The sequence below is a fragment of the Corvus hawaiiensis genome, chromosome 6 (assembly GCF_020740725.1).
Source record: "Corvus hawaiiensis isolate bCorHaw1 chromosome 6, bCorHaw1.pri.cur, whole genome shotgun sequence".
NCBI lineage: Eukaryota > Metazoa > Chordata > Aves > Passeriformes > Corvidae > Corvus > Corvus hawaiiensis.
In genome coordinates this window covers 51,784,278-51,806,957 of record NC_063218.1, presented here as the reverse complement: position 1 = coordinate 51,806,957, position 22,680 = coordinate 51,784,278, and the positions used below count along the sequence as shown (strand labels likewise).

The window sequence follows — 22,680 nt, the reverse complement described above, 5'->3', positions numbered from 1 at the left end:
CTAACCTTCATGCCTGTTCTATTTTCCAAATTTGCTAGAACTCAAGCTCACCACTACATCTGCATTTGTATGATAATTCAGAGGAAAAGTAGTGTGTCGTATAATTTATAGGTATTGTTAAAAAGAAATAAAAGATCTGTCTTTCTTGTCTAGGCCTCTGATCCATGGTAAAAAGAGACAAAGGTAACAGCAAGATTTTTCTTAACCTAGGTCAGTGAGGATAGTTTAGAAAAACAAGATGACATTTCTCATTACTTCATAAAGAGAAGAATATCTTATTTCTGGCACTGTGCTCCCTCCCTCTCAAATACCAGAAGCTTTCATTCAAGCATTCTCTTCTCTCTAGTTTGGAAATTCAGTTTCCCAGAGCTCCACGTCAGAATTTACTGTTTGGGTTTTCTAGTTTGATTTCTCATGTATAATGGATCAGTACATTTGGATGTTTTTCTAGTGAGCCCAGTGGTTACAGTTAGACTGCAGCATTTCAATTTGAATGCATGTTTTTGTGTTTGGGGTTTTTCTTTTTTTAAAGAAGAAAAAAAGAGTAGTACCAGTGTTTGAGGATTCTGCAGTGGCTGGGAATTTTCTGAGATGTATTTAGGAATTCTTCAATAGGCCCAAACAGAACTAGCAATGCAAAAATCAAGGGAACAATTTATTCCTGATGTCTGGCAACAAATGGAGAAGCTTGTGCTGTGACACTGCCCTGAATCCAGCAGGTGAAACTAACCCGTGCTGAGCTTGATTCTGTTGTAGCTAGAGGCATCTGTCCTGATTTGTTTCAGATGATTTTCTGGGTTATTATAGTGTACCAGAGCCAAGGGCCTATCTGAACAGCCTATCCAGAAGGAATTAGCTGGTGGATCATTTCCTCAATTGTTGCTGTTTAAGTTCCACAGGAATTTTAGTGATATATATTCTGCCCAAGAAACGTAAGCATTAAAAATGGAACACGTATAACTTTGCAAGAGCCGTTTCAGTAATCACACACCAGTTTCCTTGTAATATTTATAACTCAGTAATTGAATTACTGTAATATCTTCAATTTTTAAACCATGCAGAAATCCCATTACCAGGTGATTCACATCTTAGTTAAAGTACATATGTACAAGAGATTAAAAGGTAGCTGTCTCTTCAGCACTTCTTATTGAAGTTGAAAAATATGCAGGATGATTTTCGACTACAGAGAATTAGATTTAGAGATAGGCAACATGTATATGTACCTTTTTCTAAAGAAGAGGATGTATAACAGAATTATTCTCTTATGGAGCATTTACTGTTAGCTTTCTGCCTCCTGTATTTAAAGCTTTATTTTGAACAACATGCAGTGAAATATTCCCAATAGAATGGCATATTAGGTAGAGCATATAATTCATTAGAGGTTGTAGTAAAGTGGGTGTTGGTCTCTTCTTCCAAGTGACAGGTGATAGAACAACTGTAAATGGCCTCAAGTTGTGCCAGGGGAGTTTTAGATTGGATATTAGGAAAAATTACTTCATGGAAAGGGTTGTTAAGTGCTGGGAAATGCTGCCCAGGGAAGTGGTTGAGTCGCCATCCCTGGAGGTATTTAAAAGCTGTGCAGATGTGGCACTTGGGGACATGGTTTAGTGGTGGACTTGGCAGTGATGGGTTTGGTTGGAGCCAATGATCTTAGAAGTCTTTTTCCACCCTAAACCACTCTAGGATGTTACATAATTAAAAAAAAATCAACTTTATTTTTTGTTTCCTCTTTATCTCGATGTTTATGAACTTGATATTTGCTAATAAGATCACTATTGCAAGTTGCAGATGCTTAAATATTGCCTTTAAATGCTGCAATGAACGAATGACTTTTATTCAGTTTATTTTCTGCATTCCTAGAACTGTGCCAAGAAGCCTCATCAGGTGAAGTTTTCCTGCTGGCTTCAGCAGCTCTTGCCAATATTACTTTCTTTGATACCATGGCTTGTGAAATATTGCTCCAGTTAAATGCAATGAAGATTCTCCTAGCAGCATGTTCCGACAAACGCATAGTGGACACTCCATATTCTCGGGATCAGGTGAGGAATTTCTCAGCAAGCCACTGTCACATTTGTGTAAAAGCCAACAGATTTCAGCACTGTGTCTGTTTTGGCATAGTCAGACCTAAGTTTCTTTCATGTATTCCTTTCTTGGTTCCTTTCAATATATGCCTCTTTCTTTATCTGCTTCAGTTCCTTCCTTGATTTTGGTTTCTTGTGTTTTTTTTTTTTTTAATGAGCACTACAAAATATGACAACTTTAATGTGATTTCCCAAAAAAAAAAAAAAGGTGCAGTTTCATACATCTAAGATAGTAAATTTTTTTTTCCATCATGAATTTGGCCAAACAGTGACACAGAGACCCAGAGAGGTGGTCGATCTCTGTCTTTGGAGTGGTTCAAAACTTGACCGGATGGAGCTTTGAGGCAAAGTTATATACGGAGCCTAAATAAATGGTTGTCAGCTCAAAGAAGAATTAGCTCCAAAAGCTGAATAAGGATCTGATCCCCAGCCCATTGACGTCGGTGGGCTTTGGACCAAGTCCTCACTGCCTGGTAGATGGTTTGCAAATTTTTATTGGCAAATACTGCTAATGTACTTTTGCCTTTCTCTTTCCTTCTCACCACTATTTTAATTTTTTTTTTTTTTTGTAAAGGGACACAGAATACTTATGGTCTATGGTAATGCACGGATGAAATCAGAGGGAATTCTTTTGCTCCTCTCAGGAACTCTTATGCAATGGGGTGCTGCAGAGGCACTGCTTATTTGGCATCTCAGAGATTAATTTTGCCTCGGCAGAGTAATGTGCATGAGGCCTGAGGGTTCCAGCAGTCACTGCTGAGGGATGGAGGTTGGTACTCAGCTCCCTTAATCTACTTCTGTTCAAGAGACCTTGTGATTGTAACTAAAAGTCCATCATTCAGGCCTCACAACCTTCCCCTTCACACCTCTGAAGTAGCCAAGAGATGAATTATGGTAGATTTAGGATCTGCACTGCCAAAGAAGGCTTTGTTCACCCTTAACCAGGAGCCAGGCCTTGGAGATTAAGGCACAGTGGACCCTAGAAACTGATTATTGGTGTTCTACAGGGGTCACTAGGTAACCTAGCTCATATTAATAACACTTACTAGTTTTTCAGCTCAGGACTGTGCATAAAAAGATAGAATTAAGCCATAATTACTGTGCTGCTCTTTGGGCAAAGTCAAGGATACCAGCTGTGGTGTTGACATGGCTGTGTACTAATACATATGTAGCATTCTTCAAGTCCTTTTTGTTTTATTCCTCCCGTATGCTCTCATAGTTTTGATTTCCTTATTTCTTTATGCCCTCATCTGAATTCTGCTGTCACCTGTGAGTTTGCAGTTTGCTGTGAGGGTAGCACACCAAGCCCCTTCTTTTTATGAGGCAGGCAGACATTGAAAGAAATACCTATGACTTTTTTTAGGTGACAGACTAGTTCCAGGCCTTTTACAACCTGCAAGCTGCAAGTTCATCTCACTGGCTGGATGAACAGCAAACTGAATGGCATCCTTCCAAGAACTGATGAGATTTCATCCCCCATAACCCCTCACCTTCCATCTCAGAATGCAAAACTAGAGCAGAAAGGGTGATATTCTCTGTGGTGTGCTGCAGGAAGCTTCTGAGCCGACTCCTTGGCTCCTGCAGCAATGGGAAGTATAAAATCCTACCTTGGGGTCTTCTTTTATTGAGCACTGAATGTCCCGGTGGGATCTGAGTGCTGCTCATCTTGTCTTTTAAGAGCTGCCAGTCAAGAAGTTTTGGTAATGTGGAAGTCTTCCTTCAAATTCCTGAACAAGTGTGTGTTTGACTAAATTGCTCCCCTTGTTTCAGTCATGTATTTGGGGGTGGGGGGGGGTATCTGCCAATTATGGCAGTCTTATGGAATACATTGTCTTTTAAATTGCTCTGTGCCTAGTTGCAATGAGGAAAATACTCTCAGCTGAAAAGAAAAAAACCAGTACAATACTATATTTTATAAGGGTATCATAAATTGCCATTTTGGTTTTTGATTGTACATCCTTTTAGGTAACTAATGTAGTCAATATCTTTTCCCAGTATATATATTATTATGTCCCAGGCAGTAGACATTTGCCTAGGGAGATGTACATTAAGGATGAGTAGGTTTGAAAATCTTTTGATTCAAGATTTTATTTTGGAATATGCAAGAAATGTGAAATGTATTTTCATGGACTAATGCCCATTCTGAATGATTAAGTCATCCTGGCCAGTGAAACAGCTGATTTGGAATTGAGTTATACTAGATGTTGAAACCATTAAACAAATTAAGAAGATTCATAGCAGATACAACAAAATATTATCCGAATTATAAAATTGTATAAAAGAGCCCCTCAAACTTAAATGCTCTGTTTTTCATACAAAACTTTAATCGCAGTAACACAGCTACTTATAGAAAACCACCTAATATTTCTAAGTATATTACTACTTTAGCATTAATGCTGATTTAAGAAAGATTAATTTGCTAGACTGAAGTGTGCTTTACTCTGTAAGACAAAAATGGGAGAAAGACAGCTGAAATGCAGGGAAGGAACAGTGAACTTTGTTTTCCTTTGTGCCATTTTATCTCATCTTAAATTCACACTATGTCCTTCTATACAGGACATAGAATTATTATTAATTACCATCCTCTGTGATGGTACAAATAAATAACAGTCTTCCCAGGATGTTGGATACATTGTGTGTTGTCTGCAAGAAGTATTTTACTGCTCAAGCACCTTTAAAAATGTTCTGCCTTTTGACTTCTGGAAAGCTTTTTTGTGTAAATGATAACAAACATTTCCTGTCTTCACTATCTGAAAACCAACCTACTTCTTCTTTCAGTTCCAAGGCAGTGTTAGATTAGGTCAGGAAAGAAATCTAGAACTGAGAGTTGGACTTACTGATAAACAAAATTATCGTTGTCCATTTTATAGAAGCATGTGACAGTTTCTGTAGCCAGCAACATTATGCTGAGATTCCTCAGTATTTAGCAAAAAACATGGCATAAGTATTGTCATAAAGCAATATTTTCCAGATTCCTTAGTTTTCCATATTCTTTAGTCCCCTCTTTTGGGTCAAAATGCATATGAATGTACCATGTTATTTTTCTTTCTGCGGGCAGTTATTTTCTGAAGAGGGGGTTTTTTACTTCAAAGAAGTATAAAAATATCCTATCAGAAGGGCTCATGCCTGAATTCAGCAGTGTAGTATATACAGTCTTAATGGAGTTTAAGCCCTGTCAGGAGAGGGCTTTAGCCAAACCCCTTATCATTCAGGGTCTTCTTGACTTTAACCATCATCTTAGACTCTACATGGAAAAATATGAAATATGTATGTGTGGGCACAGTATGTTTATATATAATAAAACTTTTCTCTCTGCATTCCCACTTGTCTCTTCAGTGTTGTTAGTATTCTCACCTTACCTGTGAAGTTGTGGAGGTATAGCCTAACACTTTCTGATCTCTTATTCAGGCAGACAAAGAATTAATGTGCAGTGAACACATTTTAAAGTGGTTATTCTTAGGTCTAAAATCAGTGAATTAAGTTTCAAAACAGTTTGAGGTGGAGAAAGGCTATTAAGTTGGAAGGGAAAAATGAAAATGGTTGCTGCTTTTTTTTTTTTTTCTTTTTCTTCTGATAAATTCTTTCCTGTTTTCTTGGTATTTGGGAGATGCTGCTGGTTTTGTCATTGAGATCTTCTCTCACTTAAGATTTTAAATCATTAATACCATTTTTCCTCTAGGTTCCACATTTTTTCTCTGCTCTTCATCTTTCCTTTCCTTATCAGGCATTTGTGTTTTTTTTTTTTTTACCGTCTTTCCTCACTTTTTTCCTCCTTAAATGGAGATTGTAGTGTCAAAAGGAGATTAGAGACAGTTGTTACTTTAATACAAAGAAGTTTTGCTTTTTAAATATTGTTGAACCCCAGGTAAAACACTTTGAGAATTATGTTTCTAATGGGAAGAGTATTAACAGCTCTTTTAGATTTCTTTTGAAAATCCCTGTCTGTATGAGAGAAACTTGCAGTACTACTTCTCAATGTGAGGTTCTTGAATACTGGGGAGTTTATTAACAAAGCCTTCACATATGGACAAGGTCATAAAAGGGTATCTGTACCATTTTCTTGCACAGGTCTCTGTTAATATCCAGCTCTGACATTAGTACCATGATCTCTGAGAGGCCTGGCTGTGCACTGTGCTTGGTAAACTGTACATTAAAATTGTAAGATCCTTTCCAGTATTGACTAGATCACACTGAGAAAACATGATTTAAACTAATATAACTAGAAAGAGAACAGATAAATTAAAAAAAAATATTTAAAAAAGCTTAAGAAATCAAGAGAAACATGACTGCCAGTAACAAATGAAAGAATGAAAATTAGGCCAAAAGTCACCTATCTCAATTTTAACCACACCATTATATTATTGATATTCAAATAAGTTTCCCATGTAAGACTGTAATAATAATTTTCCTGATGTCTTTTTTTTCTTTTCAACTGGTTATCTCTTTCTTTTCGTGCACTGTTGTAACTGCTAGGCTCTGCCTAGCAGGCTGCTGCTCCCTGAGAGCTCAGTGAGGGTTTCCTAGGGCCATGCAATCAGTCACACCCCTGAGTCCATTTTGGACAGCCCCTCCATCTGGCTCTGGCAGCCAGCAGCATTACAATGCAGTGGTGGTAAAGAAGGCAGAGAAGGGTCTCTCATGAGGGTTTGGGATGGCTTTAATCACATCGTGTCCCCACGATGTTCAGAGGTAGAGAGACCCCGTGAGCTGGGTGTGGGGTGGTTTTGTCAGGGGCCCAAGGGCGGTCCCTGGGCGGGGTTGGGGTACAGGAACAAATAGGGAGAAACCGAGGGAGTGGCCAGGGCTAGGGCAGGGAACAGGGGGATCATGTGAAGTAGGAAAAGCGGTGGATTAACAGGTCCCTACATCACACGTGTGACCAGCATAAATAAATAACAGTACTGACTGGCATTATGTGGTCAGTGCTATGGATTGTTATACTTCAGGGGTATATCTCTATCTTAAGCACTAAAATTTTTGAGACAAAATTCCTGCTTAGTTACAATTCTGCCTTTCATATTTCAGATTCTATGCGGGATAAGACAATGTGCTCCCACTTGCAAAGCAAGGAGCTCAGTTGGAAGAATAAAATCTCTGCTCAGTTGAAGAGCTAATTTGTATTGAAAAGCTAATTTGTACTCTGGGGAGATCAGATGTCTTAGGTACCTTTGGCTGGTTGAGCCTGTTTCAAAACATGAGAGGCTTTTCAACTCCTTGGAGGAAGTCTGAGAGATGGTTATTCTTTCCGCCCACCAGGTTTTAACCTGAAAGACAGAAAACTGTGGCCACTAACTCAATCACTCTTCTAGTTACATGCCCTGGTTTATGGGATGTGTTCTTTCACAATGTGACCCATACAGGGTGCATGTCCTATGTGCTTTTTTATAAACAAATAATGTGAGAACCTGGATATTCTGCCTATTCCTTATCTAGATTAGTCAGCAATAGGAAGTAAAGTAAATAAAAATGTAGTAAAGACTTCCTTTGTTCCAAAATATAAGTTTCCTACAGCTTTAGTCCCTGTTGCTATGCCTCAGCATGCCAAGAATACAGTTCCCTGGCACAGACTCAGAATAAACCTAGACTTTGCAAGCAGATCCTGTCTCCAACCACTGTTATTATTTTATGGGGATGTTAGCTTCTTCTGCACATCTAGGTGTATTTATTTCCTGTTTTCAGGGAGAAAAACTAAATTCCCAATCACAAATATGGCTATCAGAAGCAATTGAAATTATTTTCTCTTTTTAAGCAATATAATGCCCCAGAAAATATTTCTAGAGACTTCTTAGTGAAGTTTTTTCTCCCAGTAGATAATATCTTGAAAGGTTTTTTTCTCCCTTAACTTGCTGTAATGCCTGTTCTTGATCCCTGCTATATGTACTCTTTTGCTGTCTCCCTGTGGATGGATCTTGAATTGTGATGTTCAGATGATTTTAATTTGCCTTCAGAAACAGAGACTCTGTCTTGCTTCTGAGTAGTTTTCAGGTGCCACTTTGTTTCTGAAGATGGGTATCTGGAACTTTGCAGGCACACTATCATTTATGCTTATGTCATTTATTTGAGTGAATTACAAAATGCTCCTATAATATGTACAAAAATTAATATTACTTAGCAATCAATCAGCCTTAAAGGAGTAATTAACTAAGAGAATTAGCAATTCTATATTGATCTACTTTGCCACTTTATTAAATTACTTGCTAATTCTTTTTTTGAGCTCCTGTCTTTCTTTTTATGTCAGGGCTGTTGATAAAAGCCTACTGAGCAGGGTGCCTTTATTATCAATAAAGGTATATTAGCATCACACCTTCCACCTCTGTAGACACCCCCCTCCCACAAATGAGGTAAGAGACCCTCAATTGTGTAAGATATTGGCCCTTTAACAGGCTAAAATATGTGCTTTCATCCTCCAAATCCTATGGCATCTTTCTTCCTGAGTAGCTGTTTTCACAATAATGGGAGATACTTTCAGATCATCTTAAATCTCCCACTAAGGGAAAGTTATCAGAGAAGCTTTCTGTTTCTTAAGTATTCTTTAAGTTTAAATCTCTTCGATAGATTTACACAGATTTACACTTTCAGTGTATCTTATTTTATAGCAAAGCATTTGTGTCTAGTTTTCACTTTTGCATCAAATATTCAGTACCTCTGTGCACTGGTTGGTGAGCATTAGTTGCCATTAGTTGTTTAGAAAAGTGTTATATTATAGTGTTAGTAATTACATATTTTAGCAACAACAATTTTCAAGGTGACTGCAGTTCGAACAAAACTAATTTAAAGGTTTTTAATTAACCGTGGTTTCTCAAATTTAAATTGCTCTTGACAACTCAAATTTCTACAGTTTAGTGCAAAGCAGACTACAGAACTGAAAAGGAAGGTTCACCACTCATAAATTCAATATGTGTGAAAGTCTGAGGGAGTGGAAGGAAGCTGTGGAAATAAAAACAAATTTTAAATTATGAAATATATGTATAGAATAACCAAAGAAGATCAACACCACCAATTTTATAAAAATATATGATATTGTCATTTAAGAGAGGTATCTGTTTAATATCTGTTAACTTATTTTGCTTATAAAAATAGAGATATTAAATTAGATTTCAGACTAATTTCCAGGGCAACTGCAAGACTAAGAAGATGATGCTGTATTGACATTTGAAAAATATGAAATAATGACACTATTTTTAAAAGTTAATTTATTAAATAGGGAAATTTTCCAAGGACCTAAAGGCACCCTTCCCCCTCAAATATGTCTTTATACTCAGTTCACCAAAAACTATTTAATGATGAACCTTCAAAGCTTCTTGATCTTAGATGTGGTTTTTTAAGTTCTGAAGGTTAACTACTTAGTCTCTTACTCTTGTGAAAAATCTTACTACTCCCAGTGAAATCTCTGCATGTTGATATTTTGCTAAGTTGGTGCCCCTTGAAAAGGTGCTAAAAGATGAGCTGGTCTGAGAATTCCTTTCCTGAGCTTTTGCATTTTCCTGTGTCTCAGTGCTCCGTGGTTCAGGTGTGTAGAGCCGAGCACGCGGTAACAGGCAGGTGTTGAGCGCGGGATGAACCCGGCAGGCCTGTTCCACTGGTTGTTTTTAGCAGTGTGACTCGTGATGCTGACCTGAATCATCCAGCTTCCCTCTGATGGCAAAGAAATGTCATAGGCCTTCCAGGACCTGAAGGGAGCCGACAGGGAAGATGGGGAAGGACTTTTTACAAGGGCATGTAGTGACAGGCCAAGGGAGAACGGCTTCAAACTGAAACAGAGTAGGTTTAGATTAGATAGTGGGAAGAAATTCTTTGCTGTGAGGGTGGTGAGGCACTGGAACAGGTTGCCCAGAGAAATTGTGGATGTCCCATTTCTGGAAGTGCCTGAAGCCAGGCTGAATAGAGCTCTGAGCTACCTGATCAAGTGGGAAGTGTCTCTACCTATGACAGTGATTGGAATTAGATGATCTTTAAGGTCCCTTCCAACCCAAGCCATTCTATGTTTCTATGCTGATTATTTGTTGATCAAGTCTATTTTTCTGTGGTCTTCATTAGTACAGTGGATTTAGGGCTGCCAGCTCACAGAGAAAACTGCAGCAACCAGGTTTATCACACTGCTGTGTTTTAGAGAGGCACCTGCAATTCTTGATGGATTTGGATGGCAGGGAAAGGAGTGTGGACCAGCCTGGGTCAGTCTATCGGAGAGCACTGCTAAAACACAGATACTGGAAATGCATGGATCAAGATCCACCTCCAAAGCAAATCTGCCTAGCAGAGATACAGATGCTGAGGTAGGGAATTATGCTGGATTCCCTGAACAAATTTGCTTAATAGCACATCTACAAATCCCAGAGGTTAAGACATCACTAGGGAACTGGAATTAGTGGGTGGTTTCAGCACATTCCTTCTGCATGGTAGGATGGCACTGGCAGATGACCAGGGCTCACATGTCCTGCCTTCGGGATATCCTCTTTCTTATACTTTGAGTTGACCACAAGTTCATTGCATGGCTTAGGAATACAGAAAAATTGCAAGAATCATAAATTGTGTCAGGTGCCAGTGCTTTGTAATCATAGAGTGTGCTCTTTTATAGGATCAATTACTTGAGCAAGTAATGAAATTGATATTAAAAATTGAAATTGAATGGTAGAGATTCCATGTTAGATGTCTTCAAGTCTTTCAATTATGTCAAAGTTATTTCAGTTCTAAAAGAGGTTTTAGTATCTTTTTTTCCCCCAGTAATTTTCAACTATGAAATGAGGCTTAGGCAGTCACTTTTATCTGTATCTGTTTGTGTGCTCCATGTCTCACAATAACATCTGAACTGGTTTGCTGATTCAACAGGACTTTGTAGTTATTTTTGAGACTGCCTAAGGCTTTATGAAATTTGGAGCCAGATAATGGGAAGAGAGTCTAAGATAAAGATTGCACTGTAAGTCTGGGTATCATTAGACAAAAACCCCCTAAAAATCTACATCTAGAGATGTAGGGAGACATGCTACTGGAAAACATCTATTTATGTTTTTTGGTAAACTCTAAATCCAAAAGAGATGAGATTTCATTAATACCAGTACTCAGGGACGTATTACTTTCTGAAATCAAGTCTACATTTGTTTGGGTTTTCCTCTAGAGTGTTTACCTTTAGTAGGAAACTTCCTTGAACTTTGGTTTGTATTACAGAGGAAATTTTCATGTAAGTTGCATGAACTTTAAAATAGGAAAGTGTAAGGGAAATAGAGCATTCAAAGTCAACTCTTTATTCTGCTTGCCTATTATACCTTTACATTATCCTATTTTGTTACATTGTTTATATCACAGGAGAATGAATTTTCTTGGGAAAAGAAAAATCTATCCATATGGAGTGAGCTAATCCATGGCTTAACTACCATTTGAGTCCTACTAAGATTTTAAAAGATAATATAGGTAGAACTTGATGGTCATTGATCATAAGGGTCTTTTTTACACCCCTCTGAAGAAGGTTGCATACAAACCCATTAGGGTAGTCCATAAACCTTGCAAAATATGGGGGCCACATAATCAACACAAAGGAAATACAGCTATAACCTCAAATAATTTTTTGGTGTCAAAAGATGCACACAAACTATTTTTATGTATGAAAATACTTATTAGACAAAATAAGTTGAAGCAGTGGAATAATTGGCATGTATTCAAATTGTGGTTAATTGAATTCTTCATCTGTGGCTTAGAGAGCCACATGGGGTACAGATTCTGCACAGAGGAAGCAATTTTCATTAACGGGATATAATTTAGAATGAGAAAACATATACACTCTGCCTGCAACACAGTTAATAATTAATATGGAATAAATACATAGACATACACTGAGTTACCATATTTCTACCTGTCACTCTAGAGTTTCAGCAACTCATTTGCATGCTAAGTAAGTATATTTATTCAGAGAGATGACACTGTAACACTGCCTTCCAAAGTGGAAGACCTTTATGTCACAGCATCGGAAATGAGTCATCCTTGTTTTTAAAATGGCAAAGTGAGATCAGAATGATGATTTGATCTCATACCTCCTTAGATCTAAGTGTGCTGGTTTCTGAACTGACACTGTACTGTTAAAAAGTTGATAACCATTTCCAAAACTGACCATTATTTTTGAGGCTGGTCAGTTTTCCTGAATTAGATTAGAGAAAATTTAAAACCTCTTAAGAAAGGATATTGTTTCTGTTTTGCATTCTGGCCATCTCTAGCATTTATTATTTGGTCTCTCACACATGCTGTTAATATTGAGATGTGTCTGCATGCAAAAAGCAAACTATTTGAAGGATAAAGAAGAATGTCTTGCCAGATGTGTGAGAAAGTATGTGATATCAATGAAGGGAATGGGGGACTGAAAGCCAACGGCACCACAGGGTCCAGGCTCTGTCAGTGGCTTGTTGCATCACTTTAAGCAAGTTGATTTACACCTAACTTCAAAAACAGTTAAAGCTATTTGGGATAAGAAATTCTGTAAATCAAGATCTCAGAATGTGCTTGTGCACATATCAAGACAGAATGTGTTGGTACAAGCCTGACCATGGTCTTTACCTCTGGAAAGGTATAAACAGATTTTTAAGTCTAGTTCCTTTTGTGATAGTGCCTTGACATGCACACCTTTCTTGACTTCAACAAAACTGAAAAATATTCCTTAAATATTCCCTTGAATCAAAGCTCAAAACTCCAGATCTCTTGTGAGGATTCTTAGCATTTCACCTGAACTGATTCAGCTCAATAACAGCACTCCCAGATGTTTGCCATATTTCTGCCATATTTATTTTATGAACCACAATGATATTTAATATTACTGAATTGTAGGACTAGACTTCATATTTCCTTCTCTTTTTAACAACAGGTGGTAACAATATTGGCAAACATGTCTGTGTTGGACCAGTGTGCTTCAGAAATCATTCAAGGAAATGGTATGTATTTTAGCTGAATTATATTTTTTTAATTTATTTTTGGAGAGTCTGAGTAGATGAGAATGTAGGACTTACAAGATAAAGGAGAAAGGCTTCACTAATAAAGCTTAATTTTATATCCTATCTCAGCTGGATATTGCACATTGCTAGAGGGTGCAAAATGAGTCCTGGGGATGGTTCTACATAACAAATAAAATGCCACTGGTTTAGAAAACTTTGCATTTGTGACCACATTGCTGGTGTTCTGTGTGTGTGACTTACTCCTAGATGCAAACCTAAGTAGTAAAAAAGGTTTCAACAACCTTTACTGTGGTAATTACACAACGTGGCAATTCTTACAAGCTGCAGGTCATCACCTGATGCTGAGCCATGCATACCTGCATTTTGTGTCACTTCTTTCACAGGTGTTCAGAAGTATTACATACTTATTACTGTACAGCAATTGCCAGTTTTTTCCTCACACTTCTTTGAATACCACATTATGCAAAATTCACTATGTTGAAGAAATCCTGGGTGTTACTGGCACACCAGAAGTCCGAAAAGTTAATAATTCTGTGAATGAAATAGAGGAAGATGTAAATGCTGTATTAATACACCTACCAGCAAATTCAAGGCCAAGCAATATAGTAAGACAGGTGCCTTTTTTTTTTTTTTTTTGGTGGGAAACATTAAATTACAGTGAAAATTCATATATATTGCTTTGCTAGGCCTAACTCATGCTAGGCACTGCAGTGGATTGTCAGGGACAATGACACCAAGTAAAATTGCTGTATAGACTTCCTCATGGAAGTTCACAAGAGGCATTTGCCCCCTGGCTTTTGAGAGGGTTTGACATTCATTCTGTGTGTAAAGTCTTTCTTGTGTCTGCCTAATGTTATAATAAGCAGGTGCTAGTCAGAAGTGACATTCTGAGAATGGTCTTTGAATGCTGGAGAATTTAGATACTTTCTTCTCAACTCTGACTTTTTTGTATGCTGATTGATTATTATCTAGCTGCATGGTTCTGATGATAATTCTCTGAATTATTTATGCAAATGTTCTAACAGTTAAAAATCCTCTGATGCTACCTGAAGTAATCTGAATGCCTAATAGCATATGGAGTCTAATAGCACATAATTGTCTTTACACTTAAAATAATCTAGAAAAGAGAAGTCTTTTTTTTTTTTTTTTTTTTTGTGGTACTACGAGAAGAGTACCAACTCCTGCAGGCAACAATAAGTTAGTGAAGCCACTTTGACATGGATGACATTGTCTCTTCTGGAGTGAAGAGTTAGTCATACAGTAAACTTCAAGAAACAGATGTAATCGTTCCCTTCATTAAAGGATTTCTCATTCTGAAATACCCTTAAACAGTTTGAAAAGGAAACTTTTAAAGGCTTGCTTAAAAATATGTAAACAAACAAAAAATAATTACTTTAATTGAGACTGAAACTTCATTTAGAAAGCTGAAATATGCCATTACAGGTTTTTCAGGTAGCAATTCCCTTCAGGTTAATTTAGAAGAAAATAAGGAATTGCATTTAGTTGACCGAAATAAATTTGTGAAATTTAAAATACCAACTTTTAGAGGAGGAAAGAGTTAGTGCATTTTCTAGTTCCAGAAGTTCTGTAGCTTCCTAGTGGAGAGAAACTTATGCACAGATCAGATGTGCCTGAGTGCTGACGTCCAAATTGCTGCCCTCCTTTTTGTATTCTCCATGTCCTACCTGGGCACTGACTGGTCTGTATTAACCCAGCTTTCCTTTTCCCTTTAATGCACTGAGTTTTTTTGTTGGAGAGAGGATAACGATGGCTCTTGTGTTCTTTTAGGTGTTCAGCTTTTAATGGAAATGCTCTTTGAAAAGTCCTCCTCAGGAAATCCAGCTGAAGTTGCCGCTTGTGAGCGAGTCCAGCAGAAATCTGCAGTGACCCTGGCACGGCTCAGCCGAGATCCCGAGGTGGCAGATGCAGCCATAAAACTCAGCTGTAAGGATGTGTCTTCTGCTTAATGGCACTGAAAGAGGGAGGAACTGCCAGTCATGGAGAAGCTCTTTTTAATTTTTAGCCTCACTTGGTAAACTTTATGAAAGATATTCCCTATGGAGTCTGTCCAGAGAATGACTGAGGAGATGGAGCTAAATGAACCTCTGGCTCATTTCCCAGAGGAACCTGAGGTGCAGCATCCACTCAACACGTAGCTGTGCCTTACTGTGCTGACTGACTCTGCTGCCTCCTCCACTCCTGTATGTAAACCCTTGTGCAGGATCTGTCAGGGCACAGAAAACCAGGACCCCAGCAGGTCCAGATGTGATGAATCCAACAGGAGGGAAAGTGTTCTTTGGGTAGGAGTTTTTTAAGGGTGCATTGGAAGATAAGTAGGGAAGAAAATGGAGTTACAATTTCCACTCTGAGAGAGCAGTAGCAAGTAAACCCAATTTATTTGTTTATGCTTTACAACTATTAATTATCACTGCTCTGAACTGCATAGCTCCATGGAAAGTCCCTTAAGTATTTGCATATCATCTTTGCATTAGAGATCATATCTACTAAAAAAAGATAAATATGATGCATCTAAAAAATTCTCAAAATAAGAAGTTGTTTTTCTAAATTATTTCTCCTGACACTCTTGTGCACTCAGGTATTCCTCGCCTGATTAAACTTTGCAGATCACCAACAGAAAGAAATAACAGTGATTCTGTTTTAGTGGCATGTCTGGTATGTACATTTTAGTGTTTCTTTCGTGCTTATACTGGAAAATTAAGAAAAAAAATCCCTATAGGTTTCAAAATGCATAAGTATTGCAGAAACGTTTTGAATTCATGTCAGGCTCTCCTGCTTTTCCCCTTAAGCATAATCCTGTACACTGTCAATTATTCATCATCTGATTGAAGATTTAACACATAAGGAAAAATGGCTTCATCTTCACATAATTGGGCACCAAAGAATTTCACTGGGACACTTTGGAATTTAAGGATGCATTAATTCCTAAATTCCATTCTGTGATGGTTCTATGTTTGTTGAAATTAGCCTTGAGTCATGGGGGTAGCAGCCCTTTATCCACACTCACAAGTATATATGAAAATATCTATGTAAAGCATCCAAAAAGGGGGAAAAGTATTTCTTGCTTCCACTCCAATTTTTTGTTCTATTAGTGTCTCCAAGACAATGTAGTGCCCAGTCAAGGAGTGGGCAACAGAAGAGTAACATTTTCTCTGCTGAGGAAAAAGATCCCCGCTGCTGGTCCTGCACCGCATGGACTGTGAGCCAAATGCCAGAGCTGAATGATTTCACTGAGCATTCTGTGAAAGGGCCCTGGGAACATGAGTGATCTAGGGTTAGGACACAAGCTCTGATGGATGAAGACTGAAGAATATTGTTTGACAGTGCTTTATGTTATTAATGTTGTTTTAAATGTAAAAGTAAAGCTCAGTTATTGCAGCTTGTTCGTTTAAAGAGGTCTCATTCAGGATGAAGGAAGTATAAATGTGAGCATTGAAAAAGCTGTGAGTATTCTTCCTACATGCCAAGAAGACTTGTTAATCTTGTATGGTTAGAGCAGAGACCACAGAGCAATGGCAGCAAACCAGACTATGATTTTTCTGTCTCATTGAAGTTTTTGCTGCACATTCCTTGAATCCATGCCTATTGCTTGAGACGTTACCTACCTCCCTGTCTCAGCAATTCTGCTTCTCCTGATATTTTAGTAACTGCCTGAAGACATTTTCTGATAAAAATGTGGCAAAAATATTGTCCTTGACACATAAGATGCTTCAAGTTCTGACAGATATTCTTACTGGTGTCTGAGGGCTTGTACTGTGCTCAGAGCTGCTGCTTAGGTCTAGAAGTAATGTGCCCTAAAATAATTGTCATTTAATAACTTTGCTTGAGGGAAGTTTTATCTGACAGATGAAGACAGCAGCGAGAGATTACCCAGGTAGCAGAATTCATAGACCTGCACAGTTCAGTTTTGAGTTCTGCCTATGATTTAGATATGGTTATTGTGGACTCCTGCAAAGAAGACTTTGCCAAACCTGTCTGCATGGCAATGATGCTGTTTTGTTTTTCTAGGCAGCCTTGCGGAGACTGGCAGTTATGAGTCCTGGTGGACTGGAAGATTCAGACTTTCAGCAGCTGGTAAAGCCCAGACTTGTGGATTCTTTTCTGCTATGCACAAATATGGAAGAGAGCTTTGTATAAATGGGAGCCAAAAACCTGTGAACAATATAGGATGATAGGTATACAGTTAGCTAACACATGCACAATTTTATTTTGTTTTAGTCCTATTGTTATTTATGACTTATTTATTCTAAACCCATGAACATGTGGTTTGTAGGAGCAAAGGAACAGAATAAGAAAACTTGTTTCAGTGGTTTGCAAAGGTAATTTTTTATTTTCCTGCCAAGACACACCAGACCTTATCATTGCCATCAAACAAAATGTTTTGTTTAATATAGTTGAATTAAGGTAATGAAGCCAAGAATTTGTTGCTCTGATGTTAAATGCTTCTAATGATGTTTTATCACTGATATTTTTCTATAGTTAGGACATTTTGTAGGTTTTTTAATAAATGTTTTAGCCTTATCTGTATTAGAAGAAAAATAATCCTAAAAGCTGCAAGTATATACCTTGAAATGAAAGGGATGTTACAGTGTGAGTCCAGTTCTTAACTATTTTTTAATAGAATTATGTAACTGAGAGAAAAATTTCCAAAAAATGTTCAAATACTGGTTTCAAATGATGTTAGAAGACATTCTTAGGCTGTATAAAGATGTGCTCTATTGGAGGATACAGACTTGTAGAAAGTTCTCTATTTACGTTGACTGAAATTTCCTATAGAAATTCATAGAATTCTAGAAAAATCTTTGATGGTGTGTGTGTTTTAATTCATAACATGAAATTTTCCACCTATGGTTTAGAATCATTACACAGTGATAATTTTTTCTCCTTTCCAAGCCTTACAAGAACTGGAATTGCTCATGTTCAGACATGTTTTTAACATCCAAGCTACTGGTTTTGTGAAAAGCTGTTCACACACATGCTAAATAATCTGAAGAGTTTAATTAATTGTAACTTGAATTTTCATTTTCCTGGTTTTCTAACTAGCCCTGTATTTTTTAAAACTTAAATGGGACTTTTAGGAGCTCTGGAAGTTGAGAAGTGGATGATAACCTAAATAACAGACATGATTTTAAAATAGATTTTTTTTTACCAACATTCTTCTTAATTCTTGCTTTTTCTTTTCATCAAGAAACTACATATATTGAAAATTACTTAACCAGCAATATCTTAGTAGTGGTTTTTTTCCTTAACTTCTCACAAAGCACTCTGTAGAATATGAAATAAGATATAATTTTTTCTTGATGGCTTCCAACCGTTGCTTTGGATCATTTTATGCTCAGCAACTTTAGGGTACTAGGATATCTGCCAAAACCCCCCCACATTTCCTTCTTACTGTACTCACTTTGTAGATATATTAAGAAGCTTAATTCATTAATGTTTATTTAGTGTTATGTGGTGTTCAGATGAAAGGCACCAGGAAATTGTGAGCTGTGGTTGCCTTCCATATTTTCTGTATACATGAAATCTGTCTTGCTTCAAGCAGTGAGACAACGATGGCTACTTTTTTTTCCCTTGATTGTATGGGTTAAGAAGTCTCTGCCTTAATGTCTTTCTTGTGAGCTCTTCATTTAATAAGCTCTATCTTGACTGAATTTTAAAACCTTACAAAACATACAACGACCTCTGTCATGAGCAGCTATTCAAAGAAAAGTGTTGAATGAGATGTTCTAGCAAGCACAGAGATGAATTCTGCTTTTTTTGTTTACCTTGAGACAGCTTCTTAAGTTTCCAAGATTGTTAAAATGTATGGTACTGTAAAGCTTTAAAAATATTGTATTAGTGATGGACTTTAACACTTTCCTTGCTAAGCGGAAGTACATATGTGAGCCATGGATGTCTTGGTATAAACAATAAATTCATAAATTTCATTGAAAACTAATTCAAAATAAGATTGTGTTGCTATCTTTCTGATAGCATGGCAATCCCTGATAAAACACATATCAAATTCTGTAGAGAATTGCTGTACAGAACCTCATTCTGTCAGCTTCAACTAACACCAGAGATATGAGTTTCTAGATGGAGTAGGGTTTATCCCATAATGGGTAAATTTAAAATCTCATTTAAAATTTTTCTCCACACATGCACAGCTCTTAAGAAAATGCCATCATGACTCATAATGTTTTAATGTCATTTCTAACACGTCAATCAAATATTCAGTGAGCAGGTTGGCAACAACTAATTTGCTCTCAAATACAGTCATGTGAACTGAATTTACTACCGATACTCTCAATCTGCAAATACATGTCCATAATTCTAGGCCCATTTTGTCCATTTATGTGTACATATTATGAATGTGTCTGTTTATATTACAGGAGAAAAGTACATTTAGGTGGAACTCATATTTGCAGCAGAAAATATATCTTGAAAGAGCCATTTCAGCAGACCTCTTGTCACCTAAGTGTCCTCAAAACCATTTTAGCTAGGTCTGATTTTTTCACGTAGAGTTGTGCACTTTATTTTTGTATATGTTAAGGTTTATGAGAAAATAAACATACCTCTAACATTACCTCTTGATTCACTTGGAAATATGAGTCATTAAAAATATTGATTTACTTTTCTCATTACTTCTGAATGAGAATTCTGGATTCTGAATGAATTCTGGATTCTAAATGTTTGCTTTGAAAGTGACTCCTCAGCTTTTAAACAAAACAAGCCAACCAAACAAAAAAGAACTGTTTAAGCCAGAATAAACATTTTTGCTTTCAATGCAGTATGAAACAAAATATTTCATATAAAGAGATTTTCACTAAAATAAGTATTGTGGTGGGACAATCTTTGGACTCCCTGTGTATATACATATACAGGTGGGAGAGAGAGAGGTGGAGAGTATGTGTAATACATTCACAAATCAGCTAATTTATGTGGACTCATTGACCTATACTGTATGTAGCTTAAGTATTGGTTTAATCTTCCTGGAAAATGAATGTTAAACTTGTTAGAAATGTTGTAGTTTCACTTAAATTCTTCTGAACATTTTCAATTTTGTGTGAGGTTAAAAATGCTTAACAAACATGCAGTGAGCTGCAGGATTCTTTGTAATTTTGATTTACACTCCAGCAACTTTGGACAATGTCTTCAAATTTCAGCTTTCGTTTCAAACTGTTTACAGATATTCAGGGCCCAGATGTTTCATTCATAGAATAAAGTTTGGTTTTTCTCAGTTTATTGTGTACTTGGTACATGAATCACTTATGTGGAATGTTACTTGTCTGACCTTTTCAGTTTAAAATAGTATTTGTATCTACAAAGAATAAAATAACGTCTTTGTAAATTGCATATCTTAACTATTTTTTGGGGTTGCCTGTTAGTATACAGAAGACTGGATTTCAACTGTAGGGTTTTGCCTTTGTACAAGAGTGATTCTGGTATCTTATATGGCTTGTTCCAAATTTTTGTGTTGACCATCTCCTTTTAAATAACGGGAGTAAACAGTCAAAATAACCTTGGCTTTTGTATTTTGAGGAATCTGCTTTGATTTTAAGTTTAAATTTATATTAAAGTTAAGGTATTTAAAGAAGCACTCTAGACACTGTAAATTATTCACCAGTGTTCCCATTTTTAAAGGGAGGGGAGGGAAGATGTCATTAAGCATTGAAAGAAAGGTCTAGGGCGAATTTGTTAGTTGGAGTTGAAAGTGCAGAACTGGTGGGAATGTGCGTAAATAATTTCAGCCCTTTACAAGTTAAAGAACTGGGAACAAGAAAAACACAGGGCCATCTAATCTAGATAATTATATTCTTTGTAAGAGCCCTATCTCTGTTTTCTGGCTTGCTCTTGGATCTGAGTTTCTCTTTTTTCCAGCTGTGAAAAATTTCTTCCTCTTGGGGGAATATATTTGTATAATTGCTAGTTATCTAATAGAAGAGAGTTACATTCCAAGGTCTGGTCCTGCTAATTATTAAATTGATAAGGTTTTTGCTGAGAAACTAAGTAACAAAAATATCTTGTAAAATGGACGTAATAAGGATCACCTAGAACAGAGAGAAATGTTTATTGTTCTTATAACAAGGGGAAGGACCAACATATCCTCCCAAAAGCCTGAGAGAAAACATAGATATGGTAGCTTACTCCCATGTTTTGGTACTTTTACAAGCAGACCTGCTAAGTAAGAGTTTATGAATTGATCACTTGTCAGCCAAATAATCACTGAATCAGAGAAATAAAAGAAACCCACTAGACCTACAGACCAAATGCTAGAAATTCAGATTTTTTACTTTCATTTTCAACAGCCAATCAATGACTTTTAATATTTGAAATGTTCCTAGAACCCAAAGAAACCTATGGGAAACCAGTGGGGGAGAAAAACAATGCAGCAGGTAGTGCTGCTAATTTGCTTTGGAAAGAAATTAAAAAGGATCAAAAAGCTTAAATGATGTGAAGAACAAGGTGTGTATAATGCAGTGTCTCTCCCATCACTGTTGTGATCACCTGTGTTACAAATCACTGCTCATACCCTCTTCTTTAAGCTTTCTGGATTACCACTGGTTTTTAACCAGCTATTGGTCATGTTCTTCACAACCTTTAGAATGTGACCTAATAATGCATATGTCTTCTAAGGGATCTACTTAGTCTGATTCATTTTTTTGTACCACACATTGTAAAAATTTTCTTTTTTTGATAGTTCTGAAAAGATAAAACGAACAAGATGTCTGTTACATATGTTCATCAGGTGAGACAAAGATTATGATAAATCAAGTAGATATATCTAAAAAGATCCAGAAACAGCCATGTGTGTTTTCACTTGTGTCAAAAGAATAACTATGGAATGGGCACAAATGATCTAGGGAATTCTTATTTGATGCTGCTTCTTCTGACTTCTGTAAGTCAGTTTGCTTGCACTGAAGTAAAGAAGAGCCAGCGGTAACCTCAGGGTTTCCAGGATCCTGTAGAGTTAGGACTGTAGAGGTTTAACACATAAAATAAACATAAATAAAATCTTACTACATGAAACTAAGGATAAAACCCTTTTTTTTCAGTAATTAATACAAGTCAATGATTTTAAAAGCTTATTCTATCAGTAGAAGAAATCATCACATGCTTTATCTAGGGGAGAATTTTCAATTTTATATATATCAAAATATAAACATCTTTGTATTATTACAAAGTTCAATTCTGTAAGCATAGTCCAGACCAGTAATTTAGGTCTTTTCTGTAGACCACAGAGAGAAGTGGGCAATACTTTTTTTGAGGATGACTGCCCAAGAGAGAGAGTATACATAATACCATGGGGCTGCCTTTTTTTTGTCCAGTGGCTATTGAAAAAAAGGGCTGGTGATTTCTATGAGGGAGTTGTCTAAACACCTTGACATTTGACTCTTAGTTCAGATCAGGGGAGATGAATTCCAGGCTCAGTCTGGAGACAAACTGGAGGCACTCTCTCAGCTAGGGTTTTACATGCTGTTTACATATCAAGCACAATTTCCCTCAAACCAGAAAATTTTGCAAGTTCAGACTCTTCTTTTGAAATGACCAAGACACCCTTTACTTACTTGGTGTGTACTAACTGATGACTTCTGTTTGCCAGTATTTTAAAACAAGGAATAGCTAGAGCAACTCATTGATCTCATGATAATATACCAGGTCACACATTT

The 22,680-nt window shown here is 36.9% G+C and overlaps 1 protein-coding gene across 2 annotated transcripts in view; it reads left to right on the top strand.

The window, feature by feature from the left end:
• The window catches only part of INSC (INSC spindle orientation adaptor protein), a 125,654-nt gene extending 105,289 nt beyond the window's left edge, over positions 1–20,365 (top strand). For both annotated transcript variants that reach the window (XM_048308393.1, XM_048308392.1), the window contains 5 exons: positions 1,861–2,039; positions 12,925–12,991; positions 14,801–14,956; positions 15,609–15,685; positions 17,039–20,365. In XM_048308393.1, coding sequence (XP_048164350.1) covers positions 1,861–2,039; positions 12,925–12,991; positions 14,801–14,956; positions 15,609–15,685; positions 17,039–17,167 — 608 coding nt within the window. In that variant the 3' untranslated portion in view covers positions 17,168–20,365. The remainder of the gene's footprint in view (positions 1–1,860; positions 2,040–12,924; positions 12,992–14,800; positions 14,957–15,608; positions 15,686–17,038) is intronic.
• The last annotated feature ends 2,315 nt before the right edge of the window (positions 20,366–22,680 follow it).